The sequence below is a fragment of the Papaver somniferum genome, chromosome 9 (genome assembly GCF_003573695.1).
Source record: "Papaver somniferum cultivar HN1 chromosome 9, ASM357369v1, whole genome shotgun sequence".
Classification (NCBI taxonomy): domain Eukaryota; kingdom Viridiplantae; phylum Streptophyta; class Magnoliopsida; order Ranunculales; family Papaveraceae; genus Papaver; species Papaver somniferum.
The window spans coordinates 17,925,679-17,951,627 of NC_039366.1; the positions used below are offsets into that span (position 1 = coordinate 17,925,679).

The 25,949-nt window shown below is 37.2% G+C and overlaps 2 protein-coding genes across 2 annotated transcripts; both read left to right on the plus strand.

The window, feature by feature from the left end:
- Positions 1–385: 385 nt before the first annotated feature.
- Positions 386–1,448, plus strand: LOC113314452. Its single transcript, XM_026563241.1, has one exon. The coding sequence runs from the start codon at positions 649–651 to the stop codon at positions 1,297–1,299; it is 651 nt and encodes a 216-aa protein (XP_026419026.1). The 5' UTR covers positions 386–648; the 3' UTR covers positions 1,300–1,448.
- Positions 1,449–5,153: 3,705 nt separating this feature from the next.
- LOC113311499 lies at positions 5,154–6,951 on the plus strand. Its single transcript, XM_026560332.1, has 3 exons — positions 5,154–5,670; positions 5,761–6,058; positions 6,540–6,951. The coding sequence occupies exons 1-3, from the start codon at positions 5,154–5,156 to the stop codon at positions 6,949–6,951; spliced, it is 1,227 nt and encodes a 408-aa protein (XP_026416117.1).
- The last annotated feature ends 18,998 nt before the right edge of the window (positions 6,952–25,949 follow it).

Sequence of the window (25,949 nt, forward strand, 5' to 3'; positions counted from 1 at the left end):
ATCATCCGTTATTTGACTCGTTGATAAAAATTATTGCTTCGACCTTATGCCGATGCACGTAAATGTAGAATTTTTCATGGATGTGGTTTGATTTAAGTCAAGGATGTCATTGGTTTAATGAAAATAATTTGTTTTCCGTTTGATAAAAATTATTTGTTTTCTTTTAACTGAAAGCTGAGGCACATAAATTTGAAACAACATATGAGTTTCCTACGATGTGACAAGTTTCGGATGTTCACAAACCAGGATCACAAGCTTCACAACTTTGAACTTTCCAAGTTCCTTCCTTCCAGCTCTACCTAATTCCATATTTAAAAATCATCGGTCTCCAATGTTTAGTCATATCAATAAGTCAATACCCCATTAAGTCACTCAATCTCTTTCCTTATTTTCCAAAAGAAACTCATTAAATAATTTGTCAGATTAACAACCGGTTACAGCCAGTAATTACCCGGACATACAGTCTAGTCCACTAAAAGTCTAAAACATTCCATAACAATGCCACAATCTCCCGGTCTTCTTCATTCATCAACCGTTTCAAGAATAATTAATACTCATTTAAACGCCAAAGTTATAACCAGAATTTCATTCGAGCAACATCTCTGAGAATAGTAGTAGAAAGATCATGCTTAAGAAAGTTTCTCGAAAATGAGTGATGGTTTAACAAAATTTCGTATAGGAATATCTATAGTTTTCGCTATCACGCTCTTAATATTGTTCTTTCAGCTCTGTTACGTTTTATGGCGTCGCAGATTACACCGGAGACAACATCTGACCGCCGGTGGTGAGTCAGATATCAACAGTACCATCGAAACCAATGGTAGCAGTACTCCTTATTATTCCAAGGAGCTTCTTTACTTCTTTTGTTGGAAAAATCAAGCAGGAATTGATCTACCGGTGTTTCCTTCTTCAACTACTGGAGATAGCACTAATACTGATCATGAGCCGGCTGAGTCTGATGATCATGAGTTAGATGTATCAAAACTGCAGGAACTGTACGGGTTGTTTACGATCAAAGAAGACAAAGAAGAATTTGTGTACTTGTCTGATCATGATAATCTTGGTGATGATCGATCTGTTTCTTCTGTAGAAAACATGGAAAGGGCTTCTTTAGGGAGGAGTTCTGATGATGATGATGATGATGAGTGTGATTCAATGGTGGCTATAGTGATCCATGATGAAGAAGAAGATATAGAAAGTAGTACTCCTTATTCAACTCCTTGTAATTCACCTCCTTACTACACTCCATCTCCGTCTCCTTCCCGTGATGATAATCATGATGAAACTGATCAAGTTTAGATTTGGTGAATCAGATATGAGAGATAAGTCCATCTCATTTTGAGTCTTTGACCACCAACTGTACTATTACTTGCCCCACTAAATACATATTTTATTTTTGTAGTTTACTCATTGACTCTGCTTTTTGATATAGATTGTTATTGAGACAATATTGTTTATTTGCGGATAATATTGTTAATTAATCGGTTGCATCTGCTTAACACCTTCCTCCATCTGTTTTTATTCAACCAACTTTTACTTGTATGCGTATATATTGAATCAGCTACTAAAAAAATTGTACCTGTCTACCTGAGAATTCTGGGGTAATCGTCTTGCATTAGGGTTGCATAATACATACCGTAACTGTCTGTTGGGATCGGCATAGAAACAAACCAAAAGAGAATGCATTTTAGGAGATTAAAATTAGATTGGCTAAAACCCGAAAACTAATTCATGCTTGAACCTTGAATCACCTCTTTAACAAGTTGGTGTAACAAATTTCAGTACGCTATTAGGAGGAATCGAATGCGATGACTTACAAGACATCTTTGTCTAAAATGAACGATGAAGAATTTTATATCTGTGCTTTGGTGTTGAGAAATGTCAGCATGTACTTTTGTTTCAGGAATTTTCTTGCAGAACCGTGAGGTTTTGGCGGTAGGCGCATGACACGTACAGTAGTTTCACTAGTTAGAGAATGAAAAAGTCGTCGAAACATGCAAACACGCAAGCATGTCGTAAGCCAAGCCCTTGCCAGAAATAAAGATTGTGTCCCAAGGTTGACTTGACCGAGTAAAAAAAGTGTCCCAAGGTTGACAATTGTAGGTACATATTTCATCACTTGCCACGTGTGTAGGGAGATACACGTGGGAGACATATAACTTGAAGCATCAAAATATGATGCCACGCGTGGATAGCCAAGAGTCGTGCATCATCAGGGTAAGATCATCATCTGACAGATCTGATGGTTAAGAACCAAGAGCACTGAGGTAAAAAACTATCGCAAAGCACTGAAAAGCGCCCAAGGATTTACTTTATCCCATCTCAAAAAAGATCCAAGATCAACGGCGAAGGTTAGTCCAACTGACACGAACGTGACAGGGGCAGCAGACATCTGTCTGGCACGTGCAGACGACTCAACCACCCGCATTAAACACCCCAAGATAGCATACGTGTCGACCAACCTGTGAGGATGCAGGGGCAAACCTTCGTCATCGAGCACAGACCGTTGGGGGCATCGTGGAAGACGAAGGTACCAGCGGGATCGGCACAATGAACAAGAGGATAAGACTACAACGGATTTCAGACGTGGACCCTAAGTACAGACCCTATAAATACCCCTCTCCACTGAGGAGGAGGGGAGGAACCAATTCTGAGTCATTAGAGGAAACATAGGAAAGAGAAATAGGAAGAGTAAGTAATTCCATTATCCCCTTAGCCTCGATGTTCACTTTAAAGTCATTCGACTATCTTTGTAATCTTCCAATACATAGTGAAACACCAATCCCGTGGACGTAGGCCTTAGTGCCGAACCACGTAAATCATTGTCTCATTTACATTCAACACTTTTACATTATGTATTTACATTTGGTCTTCGATCCCATATTTATATTGTTATACGAGCACCACTGGTTATACCACCTGACTAGACTGGGACGAATCCGAAGGCTCTGAGTCGATGAGTCATCGTATCCTCCTAGATCTATGCACATCACACATAATTTATAATAAAGACTGTATGCAAACATTGTTTGTGAACACGTAGATGCCAACGTGATTTATCGGTTCATAATCCGGCGCTAGAAAAAGGGACTCTATCCCGGTAAAAGTTTTATCTTGTCCCGTGATCTATATACACTTTTCTGTTCCAAGCATCGCTCTTTAAAAATAACGGTGTTGGGAGCGTTTTCTGTTGCACCATTCATTACCCTTCTTTTTCAAATAAAAAATTTATGAATGGATTTACGCCTTTTTCAGTAGATCTGCGATTTTGGAGGCATTTTCGAGTTTCCATCTTTGAAAATCAAAATTTATGAATGGATCTATGCCTTTTTTCAGTAGACCTGCGATTTTGGAAGCATTTTCAAGTTTTCAACTTTGAAAATCAAAATTTATGAATGGATCTACGCCTTTTTCAGTAGATCTGCGATCTTGGAAGCATTTTAAAATTTCTATCTTTGAATATCAAAATTTATGAATGGATCTACGCCTTTTTCAGTAGATCTGCGTTTTTGGAAGCATTTTCAAGCTTTCATCTTTGAAAATCAAAATTTATGGTCTAATCTTCGCCCTTGTTGACAGACCTGCGTTTTCATAAAATCATCAAACACATTCTAGAATCTTAGCCCTCATTAGTTTACATATAAAATAGGCCTGGGTATTCAAGAGATCTGATACCTCTGAAGAGGGGAATAATAGCATGAAAATCTCTTCTTGCTTCCAACGTCTGGATCCAAAAATTCTTCTAAAAAATTCTCCATGGATCTCTCTCCTTTGTCCATTCGTTATTTTTGTGCAGAATATATCGGAGATGGAGAAAAACAAAGATGTAGGAAAAGCAAAGGTTCCACCAAAAGAGACACCAAGGACAACACCGGTCATGGCTAGGAACAAGCAGAAAGGTGAAAAGCTTAACACGACGGATAAGAGGCAAGACGGAGCTGAAAGCACGATGCCTTTAGATGCCAGCGCAATTGCGGCGGAAGCACTAAAGGCAGCTGATGCCAAAGCCGGAGCCTCTAAAACCGGAACATCTAGAGTATGAGCTTCCAAAGCGACCGCTGCCACCCGACCGCATGAACAACGTGAAGGGATGGCAGAGTCAGTTGTACAACAACCTCTCTACGGGATGCCGCTCACCAACGAACAGAACCTACCGCTCCAAGTTGGTCAACCGCTCCTAATAGCAAACTTCCCACGCAGCATCCAACGGAACTCCCAAATACACAGATTGATCCACCGGTCCCATTAATACAAATTGTCAACGAAGACCATACATCGGCTATTGGAGGACGCATACAAGTGGGAACGAGAAAGAACCAGAGGACTTACGCAGACGCTGAAGCCCTTTTGACGCAGGAAAATCAACAACTCAAAGATAGGATCACCCACAGTGCAGAAGTGGAAAATTAGCAGGATGAAGCTAATTCCATGGCGCCTCTACTGAACCCATAACGTAGAATGGTGGTTGCTAATGAAGACATCCCAAAACCTCTGAACCGAAGAGAGGCAAGGAGAAATCAAAGATCTGATCCAGATTATTATCCAGATGACTCAGATTACTTTGACAGTGACACCCCAAGACCAGGAAGATTCGTCATTCATGGGGAACACCAGCGTGCAATGGAGACTCTTCGTGCTGAGATGATGCCGGAAATCAAGCAACTAAAGGATAAGCAGGGGGAGGAAGACTAGAGCAAGTTATGAAGGAAGCAAACACTACCCCGCTGCCGCAGCGCTTAGCCAAGGCTCTCATTCCCCAGAAATGCCCAGTCCCAGTCTTCGAGTGTTACGATGGATCCAGTGACCCCGCATCCCATCTTCGATATTATAATCGGATGTTGGCCAGATGAGAATACGACGACGCCATACTTTGCAGATATTTACCTTCAATCCTGAAGGGGTCCGCGTTATCTTGGTTTGACAATCTACCATCAGATTCCATTAATTCTTATGAAAAACTCGCCGAAAAATTCCTGGCAACTTAACATGTACAACATGGTCGTCAACACTGGAATGAATAAACTCTTCTCGTGGCAATCAAATAAAAGGAGACCATCAGAGAATACACCGATAGGTGGCACAAGATCTGTCAAGCTATAGGGAACGTTGATCCAGTAGTTAGCATCAACTGCTACAAATGGGGGTTGGACCGGATGAGCCCCCTATTTGTCGAAATCCACGGTACCATCCCTGCTGCTGAGGGAGACCTTCGAATAATCATAGAAAAACATGCCAGACTAGAGGAAATTCAGCGAGAAAACCCCAGAGCTCAAGCCCAGAGGCCCTCGCGGACCAACTCAACAGAACAATCTAGTGGATCCAAGAGGGATGGTTCAGAAGAACGACCCACCGAAGATAGGAGGGAGCGAAGAGATGATCGTAGACGTGATGATAGGAAATTCGAAGATCAAGTTTACACAAAGATGAACGCCAGCTATGCGCGCATCTTAAGAGAGATCAAGAGGTGGGAAAACCTTGATTGGCCATGGTCCAAAGGAAATCAACCTCCAAGATCGGAGAAGTCGAAAGAATACTGTGAATATCACTTTTTCAATGGCCATCATACCGAGAAGTGCAAGAATCTCAAGATGATGATCCAAAAGTTGATTGACGCAGGAGATCTTAAGCAGTATGTACAGAAGGTTGGCACCGAAGACAAGGCTAAACGAAGTAAGCAAGTTCAACTTCCTGAAGGAAACCGAACCGTCAACGCCATCTCATGTTCCGAGGCCTCATGACCATCTCAAACAGCACAAATAGGGAAAAGGTTAAGGAAGCAATTTGAAGACTATTGTGAGTTTTACAAAATCGATGGGGTGGAAGTAGACGAACAAGAGCACTGTATGGACGAGCCTATAACCTTCGATGCTGAGGATATCGAGGAAGACATGGAGGATCACAACGACCCCCTGGTACTCACGCTGCCAGTAGCGGGATGCAATATCAAAAAGATCCTCATTGACTGGGGAAGCTCAGTTAATGTTCTATTTTACGACACATTCAAACGAATAGAGCTTAACGATGAGAAGATGATGTCTTCGTACTATACTATCTACGGGTAGGCCTGTCAATATTTGTCCGATATCCGGTATCCGTTTCCGAGTATTCGAGATCCTATAGGATTTTATCCGTTTTATCGGATATCGGATATCGGATCGGATATTTTATCGGATATTTCTTCCTTAACATATCGGAAACGGATTAGACCCCATCCGAAATGTTAATATCCGATATCCGATAGTATAGGAACTTATTTGTAATTTATCCTAATTTCGAGTCTAGTATCGGATATTATCGGATATTGTCGGATAAATATCCCATAAGTGTCAATTATGAAAATGTTTTACAAGATTTTTAAACTTTTTTGTTATAACCGGATACTATCGGATATTTATCGGATATCCGACAGCTTAGCCTATCGGAATCGATATCTGATTTTGATATCCTATAGGATATTATCGGATATCGAATATCCGGTAGTGCTTAACATGTCGGATATCGGATTTCTAAATATCCGACGGATATTCTTCCATTGACAGGCCTATCTACGGGTTTAATGGGGCAGTAACGAAGCCACTAGGAGACATCGTTCTACAAGTGGATGTAGGACCAATGAAGGTAGATACTCGATTCAGTGTTGTAGATGCTCTGTCGCCCTATAACGCCATCATTGGCCGTAGATGGGTGCACAAACTCAAAGGGGTGGCGGCTACTTATTACCAATCCCTCAGATTTCCAACACCCCAAGGGGTAATGGAAATAAAAGGAGATCAGGCTACTGCACGAGAATTCCAGGCTTTGCAAAATCGACTCAATAACGAGCAAGATGAGAAGCTGAAATCCCGAAGAGATCGAAACAAAGAAGCTGCAAAGGAAAAAGCAATTGATGCCTATCTGGAAGAAATTTATGGAAGAATCCTCTCAAAGGAGAATATAATTGGAAACACATAGGCCGGTACATCAACTACAAAAAAGGCCGAAGAGCCTACCAAATAGAAATCAAAGAGTGTTCCTCTCCTCGGGGAACCGAAACCCACATTTACGTCCCTGGAACCTTTGAAAGAAGTTAACATAGGGACTGAAGAAAACCTGAGGATGATGAAGATAGGAACTCTGATGGATAAAGAAAGGGACGCGTCCTTAATTAAACTACTTAAGGAATACGCGGATATCTTTGCGTGGAAACTAGGTGACATGACAGGAATTGATCCGAAGATAATCCAGCACGAGGTTCATATAAAGCCAGGCACACCACCCTTCAGGCAGAAGGTGCGGAAGGTAGCACCATAGTACCACAAAGCAGTCGAAATGGAGCTCCACAAACTGTTAGAAGCGAGATTCATCAAGGAAGTCAAATATCCAACGTGTATCTCGAACATGGTCATCATTCCGAAAAAGAATTGAGGAGTTAGAATATGTATCGATTTCACCAACCTCAATAAGGCGTGCCCGAAGGATAGTTACCCACTACAAAGCATCGACCAATTAGTTGAAGCAGTCGAAGGGTACGAAGAGCTATCATTCATGGATGGATACTCTGGTTACAACCAATTATTCCTTGCAGAAGAAGATCAACATCACACATCATTCTACACCCCACACGACCTCTATTGTTACGTGAGGATGCCCTTTGGACTTCGGAATGCAGGGGAAACATATCAGAGGATGGTTGATGCTGTCTTCAAACAATGGATTGGGAATAGTTTAGAGGTCTATGTAGATGATATGCTTGTCAAAAGAAAACTGCGCGAAGATCATCATCAAGATCTCAGGGATATCTTTGAGGCAATGAGGAAGCATCACATGAAAGTAAACCCCGAAAAATGCACATTTGGTGTCACCTCAGGAAAATTCCTGGGTATTTAGTAACAAAGAGGGGCATCGAAGTGGATCCTGCAAAAATCCAAGCCATCGTAGAAATGTCGTCCCCAAGGAACCTAAAAGAAGTTCAGAAGCTCAATGGATCCCTAACAACTCTTGGAAGATTCATTGCCAGGTCATCGGACAAATGCAAATATTTTTTCAACATCCTCAAGAAAGGTAGCAAGTTCGAATGGACAACTGAGTGTGAAGAAGCCTTTCAAAAGATCAAGGATTATCTAGATGTGATCCCAATCCTGCAAAAACCCGATCCCGACGAGGTGATGGCCCTATACATAGCAGCAACCGAAGACGCCGTCAGTGCAGTATTGGTCAAAACGAATACGAATATAGAGCAACATATCTACTATGTTAGCAAAACTCTCAACACAGCAGAGAGAAATTATACGAAGATAGAACAGCTCATCTTGGCATTAGTATGGGCCACACAAAATCTTCAGACCTACTTCATAACTCATTATGTCCGCGTCCCATGCAAAGCACCACTAGAGGAAGTCCTCAAGAGCGCGGGAAAAGTAGCAAGAATAGCAAAGTGGAACACACATCTCTACCAATTCAACATCATCCACAAGTCAATAGCAAAGTCCAACACTCTCAAAAGTCACAAGTCTTAGCAGATTTCCTAGAAGACCTTCCCCTGGATAATGACGAAGAGGTAAAGGGCATACCAGAAGCTGATGAAGGAAAATATCCAGTCGATATTCTCGAGCCTGCAAACCCAAGACGATGGGAAATCTTCGTTGATGGATCGAAGAATAGGGAAGGCGCAGGTATTGGCATCGTAATCACCACCCCCACATGGGACAGGATCATCCATACATTCAGATTGGAATTCAAGGGGAACACCAACAACATCGTTGAATACGAGGCTGTGGTTCATGCTCTCCGTCTGATAATAGAAATGTGCATAACTGATGCGCGCCTAACAAGCGTTTCACAATTGGTCATACAACAAATAGGGTTAGAATATAATGTTTACGATGAGACCCTGTCAGCGTATATGGCCCTAGTCCAAACACTGGAATCTCAAATACCAAGCATTAAATTCTGACACTTATGCAGAAAAGAGCTCAGGCACGTTGACGCTTTAGCCTACGTATCGTTCATGTTAAAAAACGAAGATGCCAAGGAAATCATAGTGACCAGAGTGTACGAACCCTCAGTTGTTCCACGGGAATTCTGTGCTGCAAATTAAAAAATAGCGTGGGAGAAGATATCACTGACGATGATGTAGGAGAAGATATTGCCGACGATGTTCAGGAGGATGACATCATGATAAGAGCTAACGAAGATGAAGACTTCAGCAATGAAGAAGACTGGAGATCTGAAACTTATCTTTTTATCAAAGAAGGAACGCTACCTACGGATCTAAATCAAGATCGGAAAATACAATCAAAAGCATGGAGGTACGACCTAAGAGACGGGATTCTGTACAAAAAATCCTTCCTCGGACCTTTGTTACGATGCCTATCGAGAGAGGAAGGGCGTAGGGTTTTGAAAGACATACACTACGGAGACACTGGAAACCACATTGGAATGAGATCTCTGGCAGACAAGGCGAAAACTCAGGGGTATTACTGGCCAGCGATGATACGAGATACAGCAAGAATGTCAAAGAGATGCGAAGAATGTCAACGTTTTGCCAAAAGAATTCACGCACCTGCAACAAAGCTGAACTCTGTGGATAGTCCTTGGCCATTTTATAAATGGGGCATAGACATCGTGGGTCCCCTGATTGAAGGGTCAGGGAAAAGGCGTTTCTCGATAGTAGCCACAGACTATTTTGCAAATGGGTAGAAGCTAAGGCTCTAGCAAGGATCCGCGACTCGGATGTCTTCACATTCATCTTTCAAGACATTATTTGCAGGTTTGGTATCTCAGTGGAGATTGTCTCCGATAATGGCAAGCAGCTACAAGGCAACAATATTGACATGCTCTTCGACACCTTCAAAATCCGAAAGAACAAGTCAACACCAATATACCCTCAGAGCAATGGCCAAGCGGAGGCCACGAACAAGACCCTTGCACTCATTGTCAAGAAGCAGCTGGACGAACATAAGGGACGTTGGTGTGAGCAACTGCACAACGTACTATGGTGATAGGATCCGGAGATACCTATTTAATAACCGCAATCGCACGGTGTCTAACTAGTAGACAGAGGCAAGTATGGGTCGTTCCCACGGGGAGCGGTGGAAATATAAATAACTTGTATTCTCAATCAATTAAACAATAATGATGTTTTTGGATTTTTGAAAATAATAAAAACAAAGAAAATAATCTAAAGTAACTAGATGTAACGAGAGAGTCGGTAACCAGGGTACTATGGTATCCACCACTATTTCTGTTTAATTTCTTCAAAGAGACAACTCTAAAAATATTTATTTATTCTTTGTCCTATTGACATCACCTACTATTTGTATAGAGTCGAAGACACCACTGGGACACCCTAAGCATGGCACATCAAAAGACTAAACGCAAGCATGCACCATCAGATTGTGTTAGTGAAAAAATTCACGAAACTAAATATAGATCCACGAATGATATTTTATTACTCTAAGCATAACCCATCAAAGACATTTATCCAAGCATAGATTATCAAACAATGAAACAAATATATTCGCAATACCCTATCGATTATGCGCATGAGGTTTTGTGCAAACCGGCAAAGCAACAACTAATATCATCATTTATTGAATAAATAAAATTATAGAATCAATCAAATCAAAGCATTATATAGCCTTCAAACCATGTGTTTCAATTTAAAGTGGTCTAATGCTCAAAGTGGTTTCTACCATAAACCTTAGTTACAAAAGCTTAGCCAAAAATGGCTTTCTCAAAAGCCATAAATAAATATATCAGAGATTCAATAACTAATCGAAATGGAATCGCAAAAACGAAAGAAGGAAAATCAACTTGCAAACCCTTCTCCCGTATGTTCTTCTCTTCTCCCTGGTTTTCGACCTAGCTGCTGACTCCCCAAAACCGGCCTTTGTCCCCCTTTTGCTTCTTCACAATACAGAAAACATATACCAAATAAAGGTGTGTCGTCATTCTCTTAATTAGCCTTAATTGAAACTTGCATGGTGGTCATCAATGTGATCTCCCCATATATATTCTTCTTCATTTTGCTTGCACGCATATTTGGTAGACTTAAAAAGAATCCCACTGGTGAGAAAGCAAAATATTTTTAATTCATTTTTATCCCTCCAACAAGATATTCACGTGGACCCATTTATTTGTTCCAATATTTCGCTACGTAACAGTATTTCCTTAACAGCTAATGCCTTTCCAACTTCCCAAAACTGGATGTGTAAATATCCGACGACACATGGCATAGTAACCCAATATAATGTTTTCTGCTTGCAATTTGCTGAAAACCATGCGACTGTTTTTCTGATCCCCACAAAATCATGATTCAGGGGAAAGCATGTGTACGTGCTTGACCTCCTTGTTTTCAATTAGACCGTCCCACTTGTGTATCATCCTTTCTCTGTCTCGTTTTGGTGTCTCGAGTAACCTTGCTGGATTTTTTTGTGGCAAGCCCTGTTTTAGCTTCACATTTCACCATTTATTCTTGGATGGTTGGATCTACTTCTACTTTCTACAAAAGCATTAAAATAGCATTATTCGCAACAATATCGAGTCCTAGCTAATATAAATATGGGTACAAAATGTAGCACATACGTGCTTATCAACACTCCCACACTTATATTTTGCTAGTCCTCGAGCAAAACAAAGAAAATTATATCCGCTACACAACTGGATATGAAGAGTGTGTCTGCTAAACAGCGAGACGGTTCCGCTAAACAGCAAGATCGAGAGATGTCTGCTAAACAACTAGACAGAAAGACCTGCTAACAGCTCGTCATAAAAAATACTCTAAAAAAAATTATTTATTTTTTTATGTAGACCCGCTAAACAGCTGGTCATAATATGCTTTTTTTTTTTAAGCACAACGAAAATGCCACTCCCCCACACTTAAACATTACATTGTCATCAATGTAATTGAGTCATCCAACGTAGAAATTAAGATGGGAAATTGAAGCAAACAAATAAAAGATAGAGGAAAGAAAACAAATCTAGTGGGTTGACTCCCATGAAGCGAAATCGTATGGGTTGACTCCCATAGAGCATAATCTTTGTATATTTGCTCTCTCGAACAAGGTGATGATACACCAAATTAAGCTGCAAAGCATATATATACAGTCTGAAAAGTTGGGGATCAATCCAAAAAATCAGGTTAGTTGAAAAGATGACCCTGCAACAATAATATTGATTAGTACCCAGAGAGCGAAAACTGAATTTAGTGTTATTCGGAACACAATTTTAACCTTCCTCAACGTATGTGGTTATCTGAAGTAAATCTGAATCACGGATAATGAGTAAAGATTATTTAGAGAATTCAACAATCGTTGTACACTCTAAATCTGGTTCTAAATCCGAGGAAATAGATTCCTTTGCTGACTTGCCTATATTATTTATTGGAGACTGCAATGCATTGACAATGTCAATAAGCATGGGGGCTTCGGAGTCTGCAAAATGGGCTAAAAAAACTGAGATTGGTTCAAAATCAACAGTACCGGTATCAATATGTTTAACATTCACATCAGCAATTAGGAAATCATAAGATGGGTCAGCAGCACATGAGCTCAATGGAGCAACAATATCATGAATAATCAACTCATCAACTAAGTGATTTATAGAAATCTCAGTATTCAAATGACTAGAAGGTACCTCATTATTAATGTCTACTGTCTCTAAGTCGTTAGACTCAACAATAGTATCTTCTGTATACACGGATTCCTCTAAATCATCAGCTGCATATAACTCTTGGCATGCTAGAACTCTCAACCTTTGCTCTAAACTACACGGTGTATGTTTGTAATACTTTTCATATATTGTCAAAGGTGATTCTTCACATACCACAGGTGGGGAAAAAACTCCATAACGTTTCCTATGCATATATTCCCCAAACACTTGTTTATCATCCCTTCTCTGTCTCGTTTTGGTGTCTCGAGTAACCTTGCTGGATTTTTTTGTGGCAAGCCCTGTTTTAGCTTCACATTTCACCATTTATTCTTGGATGGTTGGATTTACTTCTACTTTCTACAAAAGCATTAAAATAACATTATTCGCAACAATATCGAGTCCTAGCTAATATAAATATGGGTACAAAATGTAGCACATACGTGTCTATCATATGGGCATACAGAAAAACTCGAAGATCATCCACAGGAGAATCACCATTCCTGCTCACCTATGGAGAAGAATTCGTTATCCCTACCGAAATCATCATGCCAACTATCAAGACCGAAGCATGGGAAAAGAATCTCACAGCAGATATGATGTTGGAAAGATTTGATGATCTCGAAGAAAGAAGGGAGGTGATAAGCACGAAAGTGCGACGCATTTTTACCCATAAATACATTAGCTGGGACTCATTTTATCACTAATAAACTTGCTTTAAGTATTTTCAAGGAACTAATCTCTTTTGGAAAAATAGATCGAAAAAAGTGTTAAAAGCAGCCAGATGAACTGATAAAGGCACCCATCATTTCAGATACGGTCACCCAACTTGTTAAAGCCACCCAACAAATGAACAAATGGATAGAGGCACCCTCTTTTTCTTCATAGTCAAAGATATCTTGTTGCCTATTATACAAGAAGTTTTCATATCTTGAAGTTAAAAGAGATAATATATTGATGAGTTTGTTTTTATTGAAAAGGAGAAAGAAAATCTGTGATTTTATTTATAAATAAAAGAAATAATAATATCCCCAGGATTTTATTCTAGCAAATAGAGGAAGATGTGTGATAATGGAGAAAGAAGTTATTCCTGAGATATCTTTCATCAAAGAGAAGAGCTGGTGAAGTTATGGAAGAATATTTTGAAAAGATGTTTGCGTAATGAGTTGTTGTGTATAAATAGGGTGCTAATAAGACCAAACAGGAGAAAAGGGGGGGGGGGGGGGGGGAGTTTTGGTAGAGCAAAATTGTTGCGTTTAATTTTTCTTCATTTTCACCATTGTAAACACCATTTGAGCTATTAACTATATTTTTTGAGTGTGTTTTCATCATGAGAAGCTAAATCCCAACATTGGGTCGACGGAGGAAGCCGAACTTCACACATAGGTGAAATTGTATTATTTTCTGTATGACTTTTGCATTTATTTTAAATTGATTTATGATTCGAATTAATTAGTTATCATTTTATTAGATGGGTCATGCTTGCTTAGATGTTTGATGTCCCATGCTTACGATTTATAACTAATGTTTTGAGGTCTACTTTGGCAAAACAAGAGTCGATGTTTTATTAATTTATTGAATTTTAATTGTTGAGAATAAATAAATTGAACCATGTGTTATGAATTCGGTGGAATCCTAATCCCAATAGATCTCTTTTATTTATTTTATTTAAACCTTTAAATTTAGTCTTCACAAGTCTTAGAGTTTGAATCTTTATTACAACAACGACAATCAAAAACATTATCATTTTGGCGCCGGCGACACGGATTTTTTTTTTAGATTAATTTTTTAGGTTTATTTATTTTTATTTTGTACAGTATTTTCATTTCATTTTAGATTTTTTTCCTTTTTATGCGTTTTTTTTTTTTCTTTTCAGGAATTTTTGAGAATGATGACTTCTTCCGGGAGACGTCACCTATGATGACGCTGGCGGAATATATGCGTAGAAAGTCAGATGATCAGAAACCTCATCAGAGATGACGCTTGCTGAATATATGCGTAGCAATGGTATGGAGTTTCTAATGTACATGAGGTAAGTGAAAAATCTCCTCTAGAGATATATGAGAAGTATTACAAACACACACCGCCTAGTTTGGAACAAAGATTGAGAGTTCTTGAATGTCAAAGATTATTTGATGATGATGATGAATCTGGTAGTGACTCTCTGTTCCAAACAGAACATATTGATGACACTGTGGATGATTATGCGGATGATTTGCCTAATTCCATAGATGAATCTACCTCACAAGATCATTCACCCGACTTAGAGGTTGTTTATAGACCCCTAAACTTCCAAAAGTTGCCAAATTTAGGGTTACAATTGTGTGCTTCTAAAGTATTGTTGGATTACTTTGCATCTAAGTACCCAGAGGACTTGCCTATTCCTGATATCGTGCATGAATCAATTGATATTTCCCCAGTCTCAATAGAATCCCCATATTTTGTTCTTTACGCACTTCCTTGTGCAGTAAAAACTTGGTTTAGGGGTAAATCTTGGTTTTTGACAGTTTCAATGTCACCATATTTTCATAGCATAATTGTGAAGCTGTCGTTTGTAAATACTGTATTTTGGGTTGATCCCCAAATTTTCAGACTGTTAAATTTTGGGTATCCTTTTTGTATATTCCAGTAGGTGTACTTTTATCTTATTTATTTTTATATTTTGTTTACTTTTTCCATTATTCATTTCCCATCTTAAGTTTTCGTTGGATGACTCAATTACATTGAGGACAATGTAATGTTTAAGTGTGGGGGAGTGGTTAACTTTTTACTTTAGTGTTTCAGGAGTTTCATTGCAAATCATGATCAGCTGTTGAGCGGGTCTATTGAAGGTTTGTAGGTAGTTTATGACCAGCTGTTGAGCGGGTATAAATATAAAAAAATAAAAATATTTTTTTGTAGTTGTTAGGGTTATGACCAGTTGTGTAGCGGGTCTTTCTCTCTATCTTATTATATGACCAGCGTGTAGCGGGTCTTTCCATTTTTTCTTACATGTTATGGCCAGCTGTGTAGCGGGTCTTTAAAAAAAAATTAGACCAGCTGTGTAACGGGTCTCTCTCTCTATCTTATTATATGACCAGCTGTGTAGCGGGTCAATTTTACTGTTTTGCTCGAGGACTAGCAAAATGTAAGTGGGGGAATTTGATAAGCACGAAAGTGCGACGCATTTTCACCCATAAATACATTAGCTGGGACTCATTTTATCACTAATAAACTTGTTTTAAGTCTTTTCAAGGAAATAATCTCTTTTGGAAAAATAGATCGAAAAAAGTGTTAAAAGCAGCCATAGGAACTGATAAAGGCACCCATCATTTCAGATACGGTCACCCAACTTGTTAAAGACACCCAACAAATGAACAAATGGATAGAGGCACCCTCTTCTTCTTCATTTGAAACAGATTCACATAATTTATGGGAGATCTCAAAGATTTAAGGTAACGATATCTTGTTGCCTATTATACAAGAAGTTTTCATATCTTGAAGTTAAAAGAGATAATATATGATGAGTTTGTTTTTATTGAAAAGGAGAAAGAAAATCTGTGATTTTATTTATAAATAAAAGAAATAATAATATCCCCAGGATTTTATTCTAGCAAATAGAGGAAGATGTGTGATAATGGAGAAAGAAGTTATTCCTGAGATATCTTTCATCAAAGAAGATCTGGTGAAGTTATGGAAGAATATTTGAAAAGATGTTTGCGTAATGATTTGTTGTGTATAAATAGGGTGCTAATAGGACCAAACAGGAAAAGGGGGGGAGGGGGGGGGGGGGGGGGGGGGGGGGGGTGGTTGGTAGAGCAAAATTGTTGCGTTTAATTTTTCTTCATTTTCACCATTGTAAACACCATTTGAGCTACTAATTATATTTTTTGAGTGTGTTTTCATCATGAGAAGCTAAACCCCAACATTGGGTCGACGGAGGAAGCCGAACTTCACACATGGGTGAATTTGTATTATTTCTTGTATGACTTTTGCACTTATTTTAAATTGATTTATGATTCGAATTAATTAGTTATCATTTTATTAGATGGGTCATGCTTGCTTAGATGTTTGATGTCCCATGCTTACGATTTATAACTAATGTTTTGAGGTCTACTTTGGCAAAAAAAGAGCCGATGTTTTATTAATTTATTGAATTTTAATTGTTAAGAATAAATAAATTGAACCATGTGTTATGAATTCGGTGGAATCCTAATCCCAATAGATCTCTCTTTTATTTATTATTTTATTTAAACCTTTAAATTTAGTCTTCACAAGTCTTAGAATTTAAATCTTTATTACAACAACGACAATCAAAAACATTATCATTTTGGCGCCGACGACACGGATTTTTTTTTAGATTAATTTTTTAGGTTTATTTATTTTTATTTTGTACAGTATTTTCATTTCATTTTAGATTTTTTTCCTTTTTATGCGTTTCGTTTTTTTTTTCTTTTCAGGAATTTTTGAGAATGATGACTTCTTCCGAGGAGACGTCACCTACGATGACGCTGGCGGAATATATGCGTAGAAAGTCAAATGATCAGAAAGCTCATCAGAGATGATGCTTGCTGAATATATGCGTAGCAATGGTATGGAGTTTCTAATGTACATGAGGTAAGTGAAAAATCTCCTCTAGAGATATATGAGAAGTATTAAAAACACACACCGCCTAGTTTGGAACAAAGATTGAGAGTTCTTGAATGTCAAAGATTATTTGCTGATGATGATGAATCTGGTAGTGACTCTCTGTTCCAAACAGAACATATTGATGACACTGTGGATGATTATGCGGATGATTTGCCTAATTCCATAGATGAATCTACCTCACAAGATCATTCACCCGACTTAGAGGTTGTTTATAGACCCCTAAACTTCCAAAAGTTGCCAAATTTAGGGTTACAATTGTGTGCTTCTAAAGTATTGTTGGATTACTTTGCATCTAAGTACCCAGAGGACTTGCCTATTCCTGATATCGTGCATGAATCAATTGATATTTCCCCAGTCTCAATAGAATCCCCATATTTTGTTCTTTACGCACTTCCTTGTGCAGTAAAAACTTGGTTTAGGGGTAAATCTTGGTTTTTGACAGTTTCAATGTCACCATATTTTCATAGCATAATTGTGAAGCTGTCGTTTGTAAATACTGTATTTTGGGTTGATCCCCAAATTTTCAGACTGTTAAATTTTGGGTATCCTTTTTGTATATTCCAGTAGGTGTACTTTTATCTTATTTATTTTTATATTTTGTTTACTTTTTCCATTATTCATTTCCCATCTTAAGTTTTTCGTTGGATGACTCAATTACATTGAGGACAATGTAATTTTAAGTGTGGGGGAGTGGTTAACTTTTTACTTTAGTGTTTCAGGAGTTTCATTGCAAATCATGATCAGCTGTTGAGCGGGTCTATTGAAGGTTTGTAGGTAGTTTATGACCAGCTGTTGAGCGGGTATAAATATAAAAAAATAAAAATATTTTTTTTGTAGTTGTTAGGGTTATGACCAGTTGTGTAGCGGGTCTCTTTCTCTCTATCTTATTATATGACCAGCCGTGTAGCGGGTCTTTCCATTTTTTTCTTACATGTTATGGCCAGCTGTGTAGCGGGTCTTTAAAAAAAAATTATGACCAGCTGTGTAACGGGTCTCTCTCTCTATCTTATTATATGACCAGCTGTGTAGCGGGTCAATTTTACTGTTTTGCTCGAGGACTAGCAAAATGTAAGTGTGGGGGAATTTGATAAGCACGAAAGTGCGACGCATTTTCACCCATAAATACATTAGCTGGGACTCATTTTATCACTAATAAACTTGTTTTAAGTCTTTTCAAGGAAATAATCTCTTTTGGAAAAATAGATCGAAAAAAGTGTTAAAAGCAGCCATAGGAACTGATAAAGGCACCCATCATTTCAGATACGGTCACCCAACTTGTTAAAGACACCCAACAAATGAACAAATGGATAGAGGCACCCTCTTCTTCTTCATTTGAAACAGATTCACATAATTTATGGGAGATCTCAAAGATTTAAGGTAACGATATCTTGTTGCCTATTATACAAGAAGTTTTCATATCTTGAAGTTAAAAGAGATAATATATTGATGAGTTTGTTTTTATTGAAAAGGAGAAAGAAAATCTGTGATTTTATTTATAAATAAAAGAAATAATAATATCCCCAGGATTTTATTCTAGCAAATAGAGGAAGATGTGTGATAATGGAGAAAGAAGTTAATCCTGAGATATCTTTCATCAAAGAGAAGATCTGGTGAAGTTATGGAAGAATATTTTGAAAAGATGTTTGCGTAATGATTTGTTGTGTATAAATAGGGTGCTAATAGGACCAAACAGGAGAAAAGGGGGGGGGGGGGGGGTTTGGTAGAGCAAAATTGTTGCGTTTAATTTTTCTTCATTTTCACCATTGTAAACACCATTTGAGCTACTAATTATATTTTTTGAGTGTGTTTTCATCATGAGAAGCTAAACCCCAACATTGGGTCGACGGAGGAAGCCGAACTTCACACATGGGTGAATTTGTATTATTTCTTGTATGACTTTTGCACTTATTTTAAATTGATTTATGATTCGAATTAATTAGTTATCATTTTATTAGATGGGTCATGCTTGCTTAGATGTTTGATGTCCCATGCTTACGATTTATAACTAATGTTTTGAGGTCTACTTTGGCAAAAAAAGAGCCGATGTTTTATTAATTTATTGAATTTTAATTGTTAAGAATAAATAAATTGAACCATGTGTTATGAATTCGGTGGAATCCTAATCCCAATAGATCTCTTTTATTATTATTTTATTTAAACCTTTAAATTTAGTCTTCACAAGTCTTAGAATTTAAATCTTATTACAACAACGACAATCAAAAACATTATCATTTTGGCGCCGACGACACGGATTTTTTTTAGATTAATTTTTTAGGTTTATTTATTTTTATTTTGTACAGTATTTTCATTTCATTTTAGATTTTTTTCCTTTTTATGCGTTTCGTTTTTTTTTTCTTTTCAGGAATTTTTGAGAATGATGACTTCTTCCGAGGAGACGTCACCTACGATGACGCTGGCGGAATATATGCGTAGAAAGTCAAATGATCAGAAAGCTCATCAGAGATGATGCTTGCTGAATATATGCGTAGCAATGGTATGGAGTTTCTAATGTACATGAGGTAAGTGAAAAATCTCCTCTAGAGATATATGAGAAGTATTAAAAACACACACCGCCTAGTTTGGAACAAAGATTGAGAGTTCTTGAATGTCAAAGATTATTTGCTGATGATGATGATGAATCTGGTAGTGACTCTCTGTTCCAAACAGAACATATTGATGACACTGTGGATGATTATGCGGATGATTTGCCTAATTCCATAGATGAATCTACCTCACAAGATCATTCACCCGACTTAGAGGTTGTTTATAGACCCCTAACTTCCAAAAGTTGCCAAATTTAGGGTTACAATTGTGTGCTTCTAAAGTATTGTTGGATTACTTTGCATCTAAGTACCCAGAGGACTTGCCTATTCCTGATATCGTGCATGAATCAATTGATATTTCCCCAGTCTCAATAGAATCCCCATATTTTGTTCTTTACGCACTTCCTTGTGCAGTAAAAACTTGGTTTAGGGGTAAATCTTGGTTTTTGACAGTTTCAATGTCACCATATTTTCATAGCATAATTGTGAAGCTGTCGTTTGTAAATACTGTATTTTGGGTTGATCCCCAAATTTTCAGACTGTTAAATTTTGGGTCCTTTTTGTATATTCCAGTAGGTGTACTTTTATCTTATTTATTTTTATATTTTGTTTACTTTTTCCATTATTCATTTCCATCTTAAGTTTTCGTTGGATGACTCAATTACATTGAGGACAATGTAATTTTAAGTGTGGGGGAGTGGTTAACTTTTACTTTAGTGTTTCAGGAGTTTCATTGCAAATCATGATCAGCTGTTGAGCGGGTCTATTGAAGGTTGTAGGTAGTTTATGACCAGCTGTTGAGCGGGTATAAATATAAAAAAATAATATTTTTTTTGTAGTTGTTGGGTTATGACCAGTTGTGCGGGTCTCTTTCTCTCTATCTTATTATATGACCAGCCGTGTAGCGGGTCTTTCCATTTTTTCTTACATGTTATGGCCAGCTGTGTAGCGGGTCTTTAAAAAAAAATTATGACCAGCTGTGTAGCGGGTCTCTCTCTCTATCTTATTATATGACCAGCTGTGTAGCGGGTCAATTTTACTGTTTTGCTCGAGGACTAGCAAAATGTAAGTGTGGGGGAATTTGATAAGCACGAAAGTGCGACGCATTTTCACCCATAAATACATTAGCTGGGACTCATTTTATCACTAATAAACTTGTTTTAAGTCTTTTCAAGGAAATAATCTCTTTTGGAAAAATAGATCGAAAAAAGTGTTAAAAGCAGCCATAGGAACTGATAAAGGCACCCATCATTTCAGATACGGTCACCCAACTTGTTAAAGACACCCAACAAATGAACAAATGGATAGAGGCACCCTCTTCTTCTTCATTTGAAACAGATTCACATAATTTATGGGAGATCTCAAAGATTTAAGGCAAAGATATCTTGTTGCCTATTATACAAGAAGTTTTCATATCTTGAAGTTAAAAGAGATAATATTATTGATTTGTTTTTATTGAAAAGGAGAAAGAAAATCTGTGGTTTTATTTATAAATAAAAAAATAATAATATCCCCAGGATTTTATTCTAGCAAATAGAGGAAGATGTGTGATAATGGAGAAAGAAATTATTCCTGAGATATCTTTCATCAAAGAGAAGATCTGGTGAGTTATGGAAGAATATTTTGAAAAGATGTTTGAGTAATGATTGTTGTGTATAAATAGGGTGCTAATAGGACCAAACAGGAGAAAAGGGGGGGGTTTGGTAGAGCAAAATTGTTGCGTTTAATTTTTCTTCATTTTCACCATTGTAAACACCATTTGAGCTATTAATTATATTTTTTGAGTGTGTTTTCATCATGAGAAGCTAAACCCCAACATTGGGTCGACGGAGGAAGCCGAACTTCACACATGGGTGAATTTGTATTATTTCTGTATGACTTTTGCACTTATTTTAAATTGATTTATGATTCGAATTAATTAGTTATCATTTTATTAGATGGGTCATGCTTGCTTAGATGTTTGATGTCCCATGCTTACGATTTATAACTAATGTTTTGAGGATCTACTTTGGCAAAAAAGAGTCGATGTTTTATTAATTTATTGAATTTAATTGTTGAGAATAAATAAATTGAACCATGTGTTATGAATTCGGTGGAATCCTATCCCAATAGATCTCTCTTTTATTTATTATTTTTTTAAACCTTTAAATTTAGTCTTCACAAGTCTTAGAGTTTGAATCTTATTACAACAACGACAATCAAAACATATCATTTTGGCGCCGCGACACGGATTTTTTTTAGATTAATTTTTAGGTTTATTTATTTTTATTTTGTACAGTATTTTCATTTCATTTTAGATTTTTTTCCTTTTTATGCGTTTCTTTTTTTTTCTTTTCAGGAATTTTTGAGAATGATGACTTCTTCCGAGGAGACGTCACCTACGATGACGCTGGCGGAATATATGCGTAGAAAGTCAAATGATCAAAAGCTCATCAGAGATGACTTGCTGAATATATGCGTAGCAATGGTATGGAGTTTCTAATGTACATGAGGTAAGTGAAAATCTCCTCTAGAGATATATGAGAAGTATTACAAACACACCGCCTAGTTTGGAACAAAGATTGAGAGTTCTTGAATGTCAAGATTATTTGCTGATGATGATGAATCTGGTAGTGACTCTCTGTTCCAAACAGAACATATAGATGACCTGTGGATGATTATGCGGATGATTTGCCTAATTCCATAGATGAATCTACCTCACAAGATCATTCACCCGACTTAGAGGTTGTTTCTAGACCCCTAGACTTCCAAAAGTTGCCTAATTTAGGGTTACAATTGTGTGCTTCTAAGTATTGTGGATTACTTTGCATCTAAGTACCCAGAGGACTTGCCTATTCCTGATATCGTGCATGAATCAATTGATATTTCCCCAGTCTCAATAGAATCCCCATATTTTGTTCTTTACGCACTTCCTTGTGCAGTAAAAACTTGGTTTAGGGGTAAATCTTGGTTTTTGACAGTTTCAATGTCACCATATTTTCATAGCATAATTGTGAAGCTGTCGTTTGTAAATACTGTATTTTGGGTTGATCCCCAAATTTTCAGACTGTTAATTTTTGGGTATCCTTTTTGTATATTCCAGTAGGTGTGCTTTTATCTTATTTATTTTTATATTTTGTTTACTTTTTCCATTATGAATTTCCCATCTTAAGTTTTGCGTTGGATGACTCAATTACATTGAGTACAATGTAATGTTTAAGTGTGGGGGAGTGGTTAAATTTTTACTTTAGTGTTTCAGGAGTTTCATTGCAAATCATGATCAGCTGTTGAGCGGGTCTATTGAAGGTTTGTAGGTAGTTTATGACCAGCTGTTGAGCGGGTATAAATATAAAAAAATAAAAATAAATTTTTTTTGTAGTTGTTAGGGTTATGACCAGCTGTGTAGCGGGTCTTTTCTTTTTTCTTGCACATTATGACCAGCTGTGTAGCGGGTCTCTTTCTCTCTATCTTATTATATGACCAGCCGTGTAGCGGGTCTTTCCATTTTTTTCTTACATGTTATGGCCAGCTGTGTAGCTGGTCTTTAAAAAAAAAAATTATGACCAGCTGTGTAGCGGGTCTCTCTCTATCTTATTATATGACCAGCTGTGTAGCGGGTCAATTTTACTGTTTTGCTCGAGGACTAGCAAAATATAAGTGTGGGGGAATTTGATAAGCACGAAAGTACGACGCATTTTCACCCATAAATACATTAGCTGGGACTCATTTTATCACTAATAAACTTTTTTTAAGTCTTTTCAAGGAAATAATCTCTTTTGGAAAAATAGATCGAAAAAAGTGTTAAAAGCAGCCAGAGGAACTGATAAAGGCACCCATCATTTCAGATACGGTCACCCAACTTGTTAAAGACACCCAACAAATGAACAAATGGATAGAGGCACCCTCTTCTTCTTCATTTGAAACAGATTCACATAATTTATGGGAGATCTCAAAGATTTAAGGCAAAGATATCTTGTTGCCTATTATACAAAAAGTTTTCATATTTTGAAGTTAAAAGAGATAATATATTGATGAGTTTGTTTTTATTGAAAAGGAGAAAGAAAATCTGTGGTTTTATTTATAAATAAAAAATAATAATATCCCCAGGATTTTATTCTAGCAAATAGAGGAAGATGTGTGATAATGGAGAAAGAAATTATTCCTGAGATATCTTTCATCAAAGAGAAGATCTGGTGAGTTATGGAAGAATATTTTGAAAAGATGTTTGAGTAATGTTGTTGTGTATAAATAGGGTGCTAATAGGACCAAACAGGAGAAAGGGGGGGAGTTTTGGTAGAGCAAAATTGTTGCGTTTAATTTTTCTTCATTTTCACCATTGTAAACACCATTTGAGCTATTAATTATATTTTTGAGTGTGTTTTCATCATGAGAAGCTAAACCCCAACATTGGGTCGACGGAGGAAGCCGAACTTCACACATGGGTGAATTTGTATTATTTTCTGTATGACTTTTGCACTTATTTTTTGATTTATGATTCGAATTAATTAGTTATCATTTTATTAGATGGGTCATGCTTGCTTAGATGTTTGATGTCCCATGCTTACGATTTATAACTAATGTTTTGAGGATCTACTTTGGCAAAACAAGAGTCGATGTTTTATTAATTTATTGAATTTTAATTGTTGAGATAAATAAATTGAACCATGTGTTATGAATTCGGTGGAATCCTAATCCCAATAGATCTCTCTTTTTTTATTATTTTATTTAAACCTTTAAATTTAATCTTCACAAGTCTTAGAGTTTGAATCTTATTACAACAACGACAATCAAAAACATTATCATTTTGGCGCCGCGACACGGATTTTTTTTAGATTAATTTTTTAGGTTTATTTATTTTTATTTTGTACAGTATTTTCATTTCATTTTAGATTTTTTTCCTTTTTATGCGTTTCTTTTTTTTTCTTTTCAGGAATTTTTGAGAATGATGACTTCTTCGAGGAGACGTCACCTACGATGACGCTGGCGGAATATATGCGTAGAAAGTCAAATGATCAGGAAACCTCATCAGAGATGACGCTTGCTGAATATATGCGTAGCAATGGTATGGAGTTTCTAATGTACATGAGGTAAGTGAAAAATCTCCTCTAGAGATATATGAGAAGTATTACAAACACACACCGCCTAGTTTGGAACAAAGATTGAGAGTTCTTGAATGTCAAAGATTATTTGCTGATGATGATGAATCTGGTAGTGACTCTCTGTTCCAAACAGAACATATAGATGACACTGTGGATGATTATGCGGATGATTTGCCTAATTCCATAGATGAATCTACCTCACAAGATCATTCACCCGACTTAGAGGTTGTTTCTAGACCCCTAGACTTCCAAAAGTTGCCTAATTTAGGGTTACAATTGTGTGCTTCTAAAGTATTGTTGGATTACTTTGCATCTAAGTACCCAGAGGACTTTCCTATTCCTGATATCGTGCATGAATTAATTGATATTTCCCCAGTCTCAGTAGAATCCCCATATTTTGTTTTTTACGCACTTCCTTGTGCAGTAAAAACTTGGTTTAGGGGTAAATCTTGGTTTTTGACAGTTTCAATGTCACCATATTTTCATAGCATAATTGTGAAGCTGTCGTTTGTAAATACTGTATTTTGGGTTGATCCCCAAATTTTCAGACTGTTAAATTTTGGGTATCTTTTTTGTATATTCCATTAGGTGTACTTTTATCTTATTTATTTTTATATTTTGTTTACTTTTTCCATTATGAATTTCCCATCTTAAGTTTTGCGTTGGATGACTCAATTACATTGAGGACAATGTAATGTTTAAGTGTGGGGGAGTGGTTAACTTTTTACTTTAGTGTTTCAGGAGTTTCATTGCAAATCATGATCAGCTGTTGAGCGGGTCTATTGAAGGTTTGTAGGTAGTTTATGACCAGCTGTTGAGCGGGTATAAATATAAAAAAATAAAAATAATTTTTTTTTGTAGTTTTTAGGGTTATGACCAGCTGTGTAGCGGGTCTTTTCTTTTTTCTTGCACATTATGACCAGCTGTGTAGCGGGTCTCTTTCTCTCTATCTTATTATATGACCAGCAGTGTAGCGGGTCTTTCCATTTTTTTCTTACATGTTATGCCCAGCTGTGTAGCGGGTCTATAAAAAAAAATTATGACCAGCTGTGTAACAGGTCTCTCTCTCTAT

Coding starts and splice junctions, on each gene's coding strand:
- LOC113311499 (XM_026560332.1), top strand. CDS start 5,154: ATGAGCCCCCTATTTGTCGAAATCCACGGTACCATCCCTGCTGCTGAG. Junction 5,671..5,760: donor CGAAGACAAGGCTAAACGAA/GTAAGCAAGTTC, acceptor CAGCACAAATAG/GGAAAAGGTTAAGGAAGCAA. Junction 6,059..6,539: donor TCGTACTATACTATCTACGG/GTAGGCCTGTCA, acceptor TTCCATTGACAG/GCCTATCTACGGGTTTAATG.
- LOC113314452 (XM_026563241.1), top strand. CDS start 649: ATGAGTGATGGTTTAACAAAATTTCGTATAGGAATATCTATAGTTTTC.